General features: G+C 43.5%; 1 protein-coding gene across 1 annotated transcript in view; it reads right to left on the bottom strand.

Annotated features, from left to right (window-relative positions):
- LOC131883622 (sushi, von Willebrand factor type A, EGF and pentraxin domain-containing protein 1-like) overlaps positions 1-8,216 on the bottom strand; it is a 19,863-nt gene extending 11,647 nt beyond the window's left edge. The window contains exons 1-5 of the mRNA XM_059231135.1: positions 6,845-8,216; positions 5,740-5,941; positions 4,643-4,849; positions 2,033-2,446; positions 1,293-1,559 (exon numbers count right to left, since the gene is read on the bottom strand). Of these exons, the coding sequence (XP_059087118.1) occupies positions 1,293-1,559; positions 2,033-2,446; positions 4,643-4,849; positions 5,740-5,941; positions 6,845-7,287 (1,533 nt within the window). The 5' untranslated portion in view covers positions 7,288-8,216. The remainder of the gene's footprint in view (positions 1-1,292; positions 1,560-2,032; positions 2,447-4,642; positions 4,850-5,739; positions 5,942-6,844) is intronic.
- Between the last annotated feature and the right edge of the window lie 5,398 nt (positions 8,217-13,614).

Raw genomic sequence — 13,614 nt, 5'->3', positions numbered from 1 at the left:
AGGCTCGATGGCTCGCTGGCTGACTCGACAAGGATCCACAAAGATCCTTCTTTGATTGGCGTATCCACGGCGACTGACGACTACGGGCTCGAATATATTGTCGTAAACACTCGGAAAAGAAACTTGGAATTTTGAGATTTTGGGCGAGAGAACCATTGCTAGCGGGATGGATGGCAAGATGGAAGGGTGGAAGAATGGAAGGTTGGAAGGATGGTGTTTGTTCCCCGCAAAAGTAATGGCTAGGTTTATGGACAAGGCCACTTCGGAAATTGGCGCTGAAAGGTTTATGCGGTTTGGAATTGTGGAGAAGTCCTTCTCTGGATATGAATTGCATAAACCTGAAATTGAAGAAGCTTCCAAGCCTAAATCCATCTATCTACCCACCCGAGAGTTGGAGGAGTGGCAGGAAAAGAGATGAGATTTAGTCACTGAAGAGATAACAACACACCACTGTAAGCAACTGTGTAACAGAGCCAAAATTCTTTTCTTGTTCCTCTTCATTCACAAGGACTCGTTTCTATCTGTCCGTACCGCCACCAACCACTAAGGCTACTACTATTCTACTTCTACAGTACAACAACTTCTTCTACTATTGCTACTACTACTACTGCTACTCCTCGTCCTCACACAGACACAGAGTACAGTATAGTTTAGTGGGTTGTGGATCCAATCTAAGGGACTTAGTATTAAGCTCCCTGAGCTTAAACTTGAGCTGACGCCTTTATACGTACGTACAACAGGGAACGAATAAACGATGTCTTACGCACATCTAGGCCCAAATGGGATATTATTGCCACTGTCTTAGGAATTGTAGCTCTTCTCTCACTGAATGAATATAACCCGCCTGACTGGTTCTTCGTACCAGTCGCAGTTCATCGAAAGAGGGAAATTTCCTTTGGGTTCGATTCCCTCGAGAATGGAACCAGAAAGGTCAGGAAAGGGAAAAGAAAGAAAGAAGAACGTCGACAATATCAACTCGTAGAAGAGGACACGAAGGGAAGGAAACCGTGTCAAAGGGATTGGAAGGAATGAGCTCTCTGTCAGGGAAATATCAATCAAAACGCCGATTTTCCAGCCATCATGAATTGAATTAGCTACTGATTGCTTCATCCACAACAACCAAACCATTGTATGCATTGACCTCTATTCCCTTTCAATCAATCCGAGGTCAAAAATCCTGCCAGTCACAAAATCTGGTCATGTTGATTGATTGGTCAATCTATCAAGCCTCAGCAGATTGGGCTTTTCAAAATGGATTTGAGGAAGACAAAATTGGGATCAGATCAACTCACCACAACCATGCCATTCAATGGCGGCGAGGGCAACGTCTTACAACGGGCCGGTTCGCAATTGGGGATCTGGCTCCAGGTTCCATTGTAGCAGTCGATTGGGGTCTTATTTGAAGGATTCTCGTAGTTAGGTGAGCATGTGATCACGATATTTTCACCATGTTGAATCTTGGCTCCAATGGTGAGATTGACCACATTACCCATTCCAATGTTAGGCACGATGCATGGCGCATAACATTGAGGGAGAGGGTGCGACCATTTGCCATCCGCCTGTGGAGAGAAGTATTCATTTTGTCAATGCATTACTGGGTACTTTTGGCCGGAAAGCAACATGTGGGTTAATCGAATGCAATGGAGAGTGCCGTGACCTCATTAACGAATGAGAGGATGCATTTTGATGCCTTTGCCAGTAGTAGGTAGGATCACGAGACAAGTGGTCGATGTGGGATTTTCTGCGCTGAACTTTCTTTCCGCCGGAGCATCCATCTACGTAGTTTGGATGCCTCCTTGAAGACGCATTACCATTTTCTCACAGCACCTGCTCCTTCTTGCAATCAGGCTAAGTGAGGACAGAGCTTGGTCGAGAAGACAACGTAGAGCGCATGGAGTGAGTTACTCTACTTGGCGTAATTCTAAGCTAAGCTCAACACAATTGTTCAGCCATTTTGTAGTATACGTATAGTGCGTACATGTACAGACAGTAAGTAGTATTAAGGAAGAGTGATGAGAAATCCGTTCTTTACCTGGCATGTTGTTCGAAAGCTCGAGCCGTTGAAGGTCATCCCTTCGCTGCATCGGAACGTTATCACGGCATGAAGGGTGGTTCGAGATCCTTCGAGCCAACCATTAGGTAAAAAACCGGGGGATCCGCAATTGATTTCCTTGCATTGTGGTTCCACACCACTCCAAAGTTTATCCTCTCCGCAAGTTCTTGTGGCGTCGCCCACGATCATGAAGCCGTATTTGCATTCGTATGAGACCACGCTCTTGTAGGCTACTGCCGTAAACATGGCCTTCCCATTGACGGGACTGTCTGGAACAGCGCATTGAACGGGCACACAAGTGGGAAGCTCGCTCGGGGTCCATGTTCCATCACCCTGACAATATCGGGTATCTTTTCCAACCAACTCGAATCCAGGGACGCACTCATAAGTGATCTGGAATATGTTGGAACAAAGTGAGATTGAGAGGTTCCTTAACATCAATATGTATGAGAAGACAAAAGAAAATGTGATGATGAATGTGGGATCTGATAGCGAACCCACAAGGAGCACTCCTCGAGCTTTGCTCCGAAGAACCTAATATCTGGGAAACGCACTGCCTGGAATTCCAATTCAACGCGTGAAGTAAGCACCACTATCCCAGGAAAGCTCCCTGAAAGGCCAATGCTCATCGTGATCATGGTCCAGCATCCGCCTTTGATGGCTGAAAATGGTTCCACAAAAATAGCACTCGAACATTTTTTGATATCCCAGCATTGTCAGGGTTTGCCTAGCAAAAATAGATACAATAATGTTTCATACTTCCCCCTAGTCATTAATCTACCTCCCCTCCCCACATGTCTCTTTTGTCACAGATATGACATCACATCTTCATGTGACCAGCTAATATATCCTTTCCACATGCAAGTAAGCAAGCAAGCAAGGTCGAAGGGGCATCTGTTCCATGTTCCAATTGGGAGGGAACACAAAAGAGTGTTGTAATGCAGATTCTTTTTTCTGCTGGACTACCAAGTCTTGAGGGAAAGACAGACCGAGTAAGACCTGCTTGTAGGATATACAGTATAAGGAGAGCGGCGAGGAGGGAGAGTGGAGACAGAGTGGTTTGTTCCACAGTCGAATGTATATATCCAGACTATCCTTGGCGGGGTCTGTTGGGAGGGAAAGAAAGCATAATCCTTGGGAACCAAGTTGATCTTGTTCATTGTGCCAAGGTGCTCACATCATACGCTCATCTATTGTATTCTGTGGGCCAGGGATGGTTTATCCCCGAAGAAGCCTCTCCTCGAATAGCTGTCAAGGAGAAATTGGGTTCGTCCAATCGCCATTTCGCCAGGCCTCTCGAAAAGTTATCTACTTGCTCCAGGAGTTACTATTCAAGGCGTTTAATTATCTTCTAAAAGGCGATCATCCGCATAATCCCCAGACTAATCTTAAACAATGAGGACAACCTGTCATGATATCCACAGACTCGAAAGGGAATGGTAGGCCCATACCACGTTTGTTTTTGGAGAGACCGATCGTGGAAGCGAACCCAAAATGTTCCTTTTACCTTCAATGGTCCAAATAACCGGTCTCGCGTTTCTTTACATCACCCCTCTTGTCCTCTGTAGTAGAATGAAAACCAAGGGTGGACTCAGGGACGGAGTTCATGGAAACGCTGCGGTATATTGTCTGCATGAGTGAGTCAAGGAAAATAAAAGAGATCCTATCTTTAACTTTGGAACTCATTAAGGGGAGCTGGAACACGAGACGGGCAAGCAATAGAAGAGCACGCTAGGAAGTTTTCATGGCCTGGCTCGTATTCTATACAGTAAGTCCGTCATTTTAATCCCCCTCCCTCAAGTTATAACGTAGTCACCGCATGACTACTGTACGTACACTATTATGATGACGACGACGACGAGGAGGGACTAAGGCAGTGGAAAGGACTCTTTTAACCGACCCACCCACCACTTGGACCCTTTTCAAGGGTACTCCTGGTCCCAAATATGAGCACTTTCCTTGGCATAATTGAGATCTGGAAATGAAATGTGAGATCCTTGCCAGCGATCCACATTCACAAAACGAAACTACTAAAACTCAGGAGCAAGCAAGCTATTATACACCATGATTTTCATGGTGCCGTTATGCTTCATAAAAGGCTAGATCTTGGAACCTAATAAATGGCGCCGAGCTTATCAGAAAGAAATCTGAGGCCTTAGTGATAACTCACTTTTGCCCAAAAGAAACGTTCCAAGCTCCTTTACAAGTTCCATTCATGAATACGTGTAGAAACTCAATACTTCATTGTGGAAACTCGCCCTTGGATGTCAGCGGGGATCTGGAAAGTTTTCCAGAGTCAAGTCCGATAACCCCACTAGTGTGCCTAGGTATCGTGCTGTCGGTGCTATGTCTATCCCTCTGTATTGTCTTTTTGTCAGAATGCTTTTTGTCGTTCCAAGCCGAAGACAGATTCCTTCATGCAAGAGGGGAGACTGCTATTTCAAACGTTTCCAATACTTCAGAATGATCTAGTGTCGTGACGTCATGCCGCCGCAAGACTGTGGACAACGTTATTTTCCAACAGCTATTCTAATGTGTCATGCTATGTATACTATGTTTATTCAATGAAATTCATTCCGTTAGTCTCACCTGACATCTGTAGGTTGTGCAGTCACCCTTGCGCTCTCCATTCAAGATCAATTCTGGAGGTCCACAATCAATGGGGTGGCATTCCAGGTCAGGTCCAAACCATCTGGCGGTATCATTGTAAAAGAAGCATTGCGCCTCTTGAAAGCCTTTGCGTTGATAGCCGGTAAGACAAGAGTAGGTCAGCTCGGTGTCCAGGTCATAAAACAACTACAAATAGAACAATTTCATGTCTCTTCAAACTCAATACCCGAGATTGCCTACGAGTTCCATGACCTTACAAAGGCATTTATCACAGGCGGTATGCGCACATATTAAGGCCAATAATCATCATCGATCAAAGACCTTCATTCCCGGCTATTCTTCCAAAGCGAAATGTTCAGACCAAAACAAATAAGGGGAATGATATTGAGGTTCATGGTGAACAAAAGAGAAAAATTGAGGGGCCCATAGCAAGAGACAATGCTTTGTAAATTGTGTCCAAGATAGAGGATACTCGTAAACCCGAAATTGAAAAGAGGGAACATGAATTTTCTAGTGAGTGCCCATCCTCGTTTTTCTCTTTTCTTTCACTCACTACCACTCAGTCGTGGCAACGAGATACGAGAAGGCTTCAACAAATGGCTTGGCTAAGATTGATGTGAATCTGTAATGGGCTCCCTCAAGTACTTTATCGTCCACGCACACTGCCAAACGTCAATGTGTGAACCTATATACTATGCTGGGGGAGAATCCCAAAACAAATAATGCCCACAAAATGTATTCAATTTCAGTGTTGCTCAATCAAAGATTTATTCAGCCGGTTAGTCTCCTAGAGTTGCCATGAAGAGCATGTAAAAAGCCATTGTCATGCGGAGCTAAAGAGATCACTCTCAACAAAAGGTGTAATTGCCTTGTGGTTTGGACCATGAATGATTTCCATCTTCAAGCTTTTCCGAACAGTCTTGAGAACAATGGGGGCGTGGGAAAGAAACCTACGTACAACTAGGCGCATCGTGCTTCATCAATCTGAGCAGCATATCTGGCTTGGCAATGCGAAACATCCTCGGGACCCATTCATTGTGGACTGATGCTCCTTCATTTCCTCCCCAACAACCTACCTGTTCTTTGGATCCATTGTGCTTGGCATTGGGAATGTGTTTGGGCTCGCCACAATAATAGCGTGATTGAGCGTTGGTCGAGGCCTGTTTGCAAGAGGGTTGGGCACCCGACCATTGCCCATCGGAATTACAGATCACTTGCTCCAGGCCCACGATTTGATACCCGTCGTCACACGTGTACACGGCCCGATCGTTGAAATGCCTAAAAAAAGAACCCAAATGGAACAAAACCATGATCGTTTTGAGACTCACCCAAGTGTGAGCTAGCTAAATTCTCTGTCTTCTCGTCGTTCTTCTCTTCTTGGATGGAAAGTTTAGGATGAAAGTTCAAGTTTGCAGGTTTATTTCCTGTTGCAGACGAGTCGACTTTGCTACTTAGGTCTACTCGTACAATACTCCTAGATCACAGCTGTGGTAGGATATCTTCTTAATGGAAACGAAGTCACATATAGTAGGAGTAAAATGTCAGGTAGCTCCCCAGAAATTACCCAGCCAGAACTTCAAAAACAAGTTAAAGTTATCCCCTTTAGAGGGGCCCCTTCGAGGAACCTTTCAGACTGGATCCCCTGTTGCTTAACTAGTTAGTTAAACCTTGACTGCACATAACTGTCAATTAAGAGCTACAAGAGGCTCTATGTTTGTACTAGATGCGAGTGCCTCTTGAACGTGGAAATGCTCGCAAAAGCCATATCCACGTGGTAAGCAACAACTTCTTCATTTGGCTTAGAGCCCTTGGCACAGGGAAGTGCACAAAGTCATCTTTAAAAACCCGAATCGCAACCCAAAGATAGTGCACTTTTCTCCCGTCTACACACCACGTCGCATTTCATTACGATCACTTCTCTGAAGAGTGAAACTTTCAAGCTCTCAAATTATACAGTGACTTGTAGTTTGACTTCCATGGAAACCCAAGTTTATTTAGGAGCAACAAGTTTTAAATCGAGCAAACTTGAGAAATAGTATGCCATTAAACTTTGCAGTTAATTCAAATTAGAGGATGGAACTCTCCAAACCATGTCTGTTGAACGTAACTTTCGGCAATTTTTGTCGAGGCACGAGTAAGTTTATCGAAATGCATGTCTACCCACGTATTTCTCGCTCCTACCTTCCAGTGAGGTGAACTTGTCCATGGGGCGGATCCGGCAACTCCTGACATTCTTTCTCGGGTCTGATGCAGGATAATCCGCACACTCCATCACACAAGCAGAGCTTCCTGTCATTCAGACAATCGTTATCGGTGTCACATTTCCTTTGACAAGTCCGGCCTTTGTTGTTGGCCGCAAATTCATCTCGTGGCTGACATTCATCCGGCTTGATGAAAGCACTGGTACTCCTAAGATGTCTCTCTGGCATAATTTGAAGAGGACTGTCATCACCTCGTCGCCTGTACGAGGAGATCATGGATCCGTGATGTCCATCGTGGTGTCCAAAGTGGAACACAAGTCCATGGCGAGCCTTGTGACGACCAGACCACGAATGATGTCGATTGGCATTGGCTTCCACCAAGGTCAAGGCTAGGGTCAACGGGATCAGGTGAAGACCTTTCATTGTTCTCGTGTATCAGTTTCAGCCGATCAAAGAGCTGTCTAGGAGCTGCCAATCGAATCTGAATCTCATTTCACATGTCCAGTTAGGATGGAACGCATCGTAACACGCACGGAATTGGTCTGACGGCTCTTACATGAGTTGTATAAAGCACTGGTGGTTTTTCACTCTGGAGCGACAGTTCTTGTTCCCTTTTGCCAACAACACGTCGTTTTATATCAGAGACGAGAATCTTAACTCAATTTCAGAGAGCAAGTGTGCGACTTCACGTACTTTGTACTACTACACGGCTTGTGCAAAGAACGAAAAGATTCTGCCCAAAATGTAAATAAAGACCAGAATATTTCCCAGCACTTCTGTCCCCTTGACAGCTATCTAGGACTGCACTATGAGCCTCGAAAGAAAAGTGGGAAAAGACGAAGAAGACGAAGGCCGCTCAAGATTGCAGTGTACCGGTCTTTTCATTCTTGACTCTTCTCTTCGGCCCCCCAAAAAGCTCTTTGTCCTGACTATGAGATATGGCAAAAATGTCCTTGGCTGAGAAGTCGCGATTGGGTTGGTCTGGCACCGTGAGAATAGGACGGGTGGATCTTTTAGTCACTACCACACACCCATCCAGTCATTCATTCAGTCATTGACTCTCACCACACGCACTGGCTGGACCCTCAAATATGGAGCCAAAGTCAACACGGACAGATTTTCATAAATCTTGATTTCACACTCAAAGACGAACTGGACCGCGTTGACCCCTTAAAGGGATCTCTTTTTTTCGGCCGACTCGCTTGAGGGCACGATAACATCGACCAGTGCCCCCTCCCGCGTTCTGGGTTTTTTTTCGGGCGGACGTCTTGTTTTGAATCTCTAAAATAAATCCAATAAATCCCAGTATTTGCTCTCGCTCTTCGTTCTCTCCTTAGATCCCCAGCACTGTTTGTTTTCTTTCAATGATCCCTCGTTTTTTTCCTCTCCTTCACTCGTCAAACAACTGGGCTATTTGGTGTCGTCGGTCCACGGTAAGTTCAAGCATCGCGTCTAAACTGAACAGGTTTGTCGTCCTTCGTACCTTGTCGAGGGAATAGGGACCTTCCTACCTTGGCGAATGAAGGGCTTCGAGGATCGAGGCCGCAACGGACATCTGAGCCTCGAGCCTCGAGGAACGAACTTTGGCAAGAAGGCGCCCTCAAGTCTCAGAGGGCAAGTCTGGGAGGAAACGGAGAAAGAGATGGAACGGCACTACCACGTAAGAGGACCCGGAGAAAGAAAGAGCGACTGAGAGAGCGAAGAGATCGCGGTCCTTCGTAGGCCATCTATGAAGTGTTTGTTTGTTGGTGTAATAGTGATCCTTGGGAAGGATTGTGACGTGGTGAGTGAGCCAACCCAAATTGACAAACAGGCTTTGGTCGGGAGACATTTGACACGCTTTGGAGGCGATATAACAGCCTGGAAATGATCCCCACTAATCTAGTCTAATGTCCAAATGTGCGCTTAGCAAATGCACATGATGCTTGACGTAGACCCTGATGGCTGCTCCCTCGTTGACCCTAAGGCAACACGGTTAAACTGTCAATGCACGTAGCTGTAAGACATGAACAGACATTGTCAAGTCCACATCCCATCCATCTCCTTTGGGATGACTTGGACAAAGTCCATCATGGGCAGAGCACCTGGCATATACGTTCGCTTGGAATTTGGGACGGTTGGGTTACGCGCAGACCTGTGACATAATGGCAATTACTTTGGAAATAAAAGTAATTGCAACCAATCGCACTTTAGCCGATGTAATTGAGGTAGTTCAATTACAAATTACAATTACATCATCATCCATTATTCATTATTATTGTTTTGGACGAAATGATGGTGTTCCAAGACTTGTCTCAAGTAGATGAAAGATAGAAATGATTATCGAATTGGCAAGTCATCGAAAAAGAATTATGATTGCATTGCAGCTGCAATGAGTAACAACTGAAAACCGAGTAACTATCATCAATTACATTCTCAAAGTAATTGGCCCAGGTCTGGTTACACCGCACATTCCTCGCGAATTGAGCATGGAGAGTGTCAATTCCTTGGTCCAGGAAACGACGGAACGAACGAACGGGAGAGCTGGTAGTTGTGTTCAGAGGAAAACCTTCACCCACATTCGCTTGTGATCGTGTGGAAAGCCACCACCAAAATGGAGGACACATGTCGTGAATTGCAATGAAGGACTGGAGGATTGGAGGCGGCGGCTCCCGCACATGAAGATGGATGATCTTTAGCCAGACCCCATTCATCGGAATTTAAAGTCACCAGCTGGACCGAGCGGATCGTTCTCCAGAAACGACTTGTTGGTGCTTTCGGATCAACATCGGTCAAAAACCAAAGAGTCCAGATTGGGTTTCTATATTTGTCTCTTTGACGGAAGTAAATTGTTGTTTATAAGTCTTACGAAACTAGGCTAAAGATGAAAAGGAAAAATACTTTGACCAGAACTGTAAACAAATACTAGGGTTTATTTATTAGAAGATAACCTTGAAAAATGGTGGGCCTTTGCCCGAAATAAGTGTTTTTTTTTTATTAGACAAATGCGGGAAAAAAGGTTAAGAAAATGCGAATAAAATTGTGAAATACAAAAAAGGCGTGAAAAGGCAAAAAAGCAAGGTGAAAATGCAAAACAAAAACAGTTGTTACATTGGCAAAACTGGTCATTTTTTAGCCGTCATTGTTGCGTTTTTTGGTAGCAAATTGCCTGGCGCACAAATGCATTTACTGGGTTATCCATTGAACATCCTCATTTTATTTGCGAGAAATTTTTAGTTTACGAGTAGCAGCTCATTGCTCTGTTGACGAGTCTAATCAAATTGAGCAATTAGATGATCTTGAAGTCACAGATCAGGATGCTTTAGAGGCCATCAGGGACTTGAGACTCTTGAGCTTCCCTGACCCTGATGGAGTGACATCTCAGTTTCTGATGAGATGCTCACAGGTTTTTGCTCCTGTTTTCTCGTACTTGAGGCGTTGCATCTTGGATCAGGGCAAGTTACCACCTTCTCTAAGGTTGGCCCATGTTGTCCCAATTTTTAAAGGGGGAGATAAGTCTCTCCTCCCTTGTAACTAAAGATCAATTTTTCTCACCTCGAATATTGCGAAGGTGTTTGAGAAGATCATGAAGTTCAAACTAGTAGAGTTTCTTGAAGTCCATGATGTCCTTCCTCCTAGTCAGCATGGGTTCCGAGCGCATTTTAGCACGGTTACCCAATTGATTGAACGTATAAAGCAGGTTATTGAGGGACTAGAGAAAAACGGGTCAGTTGATGTTGTCTATCTTGATTTTGCTAAGTCCTTTGATAAAGCTGATCATTGCTTTCCATTGATATTCCGCTCAATGACCTTTATAATGGAAGCAAAAATATTGACCAGGTCTCGTCCATGAAAATTTTAGGAGCAGTGCTTCAAAATGATAGGAAATACGATTAGCATATACAGTTGAAAGTTGACAAAGCTTTTCAAACGTGTGGTTGAATTTATCGAACCCTTAAGCCCAGAGATAGTTTCACGAGTTTTTTCTTTTTCCCATTTTTATGATTAATTAGAGATGCGGGAAAAATTTTAATCGAATATTTTGTTTATTTGATGCATATATTGGCTAGTGACAGCATATTTTTGCATATTTTGTCATTTTCTTTGAACATTTTTAATATTTTTGCGAGTACGTACATTAAATGAACCAAGAAGATGTCAGCAAATATTCTTGTGAGAGCATTGCCATACTTTTTAATTCAGAGGAGGTACGTATAACCAAAGAGCAAGTCACATTATTAAGGTTGCCATTAAGGTGAAAAAATTTGGATGATTTTTTGCCCCATTTCTTTGTAGCTGCAGCTTCTGGGAATGCAATCCTCCTCAGTCCAAGATGAAATATCTATTATTGTCATTGAACTCTACATTAATAAAATATCTAATCCAACAACAAATTAGATTTCTTACAAAAATTAGAGGAAACAAATGGGACAGCAGAAGGGGTGCTGCCAACAGAGGGGGTTGAACCCACACTATCTTGGCGGGAAATTATTCCCTCATTCGTGTTCCCCCCTCACTTTTCAAGTCATTATCAGTAGGCTTTAATTAAGGAACTGTTGTAATAAAGTTCTCAAACGGCGTTAGTAAAGCTGAGTGGTTTAAAAAGCAGCTTCAATTAAGCCCTCTTCCCAAGTGAACGTAACGGGTACGGGTTCAAAACCTGGCTCCGCATTTTTATATTTTAAAGAGGAGACTTAATGTAGTGGTTACAACAGTTTCTAACATGAGCGAGATCCTTGGTTCAATTGTCCTCCCTGACCATTCCCTAAAAGTCCTTCCTCTTAGCTAGCATGGGTTCCCAGCACATTTTGGCACGGTTATCCAACTGATTGAGCATATAGATTAAGTTATTGAGGGACTAGAGAGCTATGAATCAGTTGATGTAGTTTATCACGACTTTGCCAAGGCATTTGACTGAAAAGGTAGATCAAGACCTTCTAGTTAACAGGCTCCATGAGATTGGGCTTCAAGGCAAAGTTCTCAATTGATCAAAAAGTTTCAATTGTGGTAGGAAGCAATTGGTTAAGATTGAGGGATCCTTTATTGGCATACATGATGTCAAGTTGGGTGTTCCTCATGGCTCCATTTTGGGTCCTCTCCTTTTCATCATCGTCATTATTCTGCTTCAGAAGCTTGCTAGTAGTAATGTCAGTATCTCTTCTTATGCTGATGATACAAAATTGGTAGTTGGCAGGAATGGTTCAAATTCCGGTTGCCTACTCTTGGGTTGCTGCCAGTAACATGGCACTGAATGGAATGAAATGTCCCTCAATGGCCTTTGGGTCGACGCCATTAGACACTCCACTATTAGATGATGAAGGTAAGGGCATTCAGCAGGTCTCATCCATGAAGGATTTAGGTGTAGTCCTCCAAGATAATGGAAAGTGCGATGAGCATATCCAGTTGAAAGTTGGTAAAGCTTTTCAAACATGTAGTTGGACATATCGCACGCATCACGATGCTAACTCTGAACAAGTCGATTGTCCAGCTGCATCTTGAATATGCCTCGCCCATTTGAGCTCCAATTAGTTCAGCAGGTTTGCAAAAGCTCGAGCAGGTCCAAAGATGTTTTACTAGGAACATTACAGGAATGAGAGAGCTCTCGTATTGGGAGAGGCTAGAAAGGTTGGGATTGCACACTATTCAGAGGAGGTACGAAAGCTATCTGGTACTTTACGTTTTTAGAAGCATTCAGGAGCTTTGTACCAACCCAGGATTTAGGGTCGATTCTAGTGACCGAGAGGCTTAACGTGCGTTTTGAGAGCACCTTCAAGCCCTCGAGAATCTAAGAACAATAAAGTCCACCTCTCTTCTCTCTCGGGCTCCTTCATTGTTCAATTTGCCTTCAAACCTTCAAATATATGTAGGGTGTAGGTAGGCGTTGATCCAGTAGCAGGATTTAACTCAGACTTGGACAAGTTTTTGAATAAAATTCCCTATCAACCTTATATTCAAGGGATAGCCAAATCAGTCAACTCCAATTCCTTGGTTGATCAAATAATATATATAAAAGTTATGTAAAATGAATAAATTTATCGTCTTGAAGTGCCGGGATTACAAGTCCGCAAAAAAAAAAATCTGATCACTGCCATGGCACTGCCTTAAGGAATTTGGAAATCGATGCTATAACGGCGTGCTGTATTGGGTGGTCTAAGGCACGTATTTCGAAGGGCACTAGGCTGGGCGAGGGTAACCCTCCTACCCTAGAAAACCAAATATAAAAGTTGTTGCTTCTTTTTGGCTTACTCTATGGTTTGAGGATCACCTACCACATGCTAGAATTAACAGTGACCGGACAACTCGACCAAGGACAACTCGATCAAGAAAAAATCGACCCAACGGACAACACGACCCAGTACAATAACTAAACACACCATTTGAACCAAGAAGAACATGGTTATGGAACAAAACTAAAGCTTTATGAGTCAACATTTGATTTGCCTGCAAAGATGTTAACATCAGTAAGGCATTAAATAAAAGATCAAGTTTGATTAAAACAGTATAAAACTTGAGTTTCACAGCATGATTGATTTAAAAGTAACTTGCTTTTAAAGATAAAATGATGAATTGTCTAAAACCTTTCAAATTTGACATGTTTATATCACAGTTTTAATTTCGCTCCATAAGTATGAACGATATGTAAGTCAACATATTGGGCTTAATGTCTGTACTGGGTCGAGTTGTCTTGTGTCGAGTTGTCCTGGAACCAAAACAACACATTCTAGCACCTTCTATGATTAGAACACCAAAAACTTGAAAATGGTATGAATT

This window comes from Tigriopus californicus, chromosome 7 (assembly GCF_007210705.1).
Source record: "Tigriopus californicus strain San Diego chromosome 7, Tcal_SD_v2.1, whole genome shotgun sequence".
NCBI lineage: Eukaryota > Metazoa > Arthropoda > Copepoda > Harpacticoida > Harpacticidae > Tigriopus > Tigriopus californicus.
The sequence above is the reverse complement of the archived record's forward strand: the minus strand, read 5'-3'. Positions and strand labels throughout refer to the sequence as shown.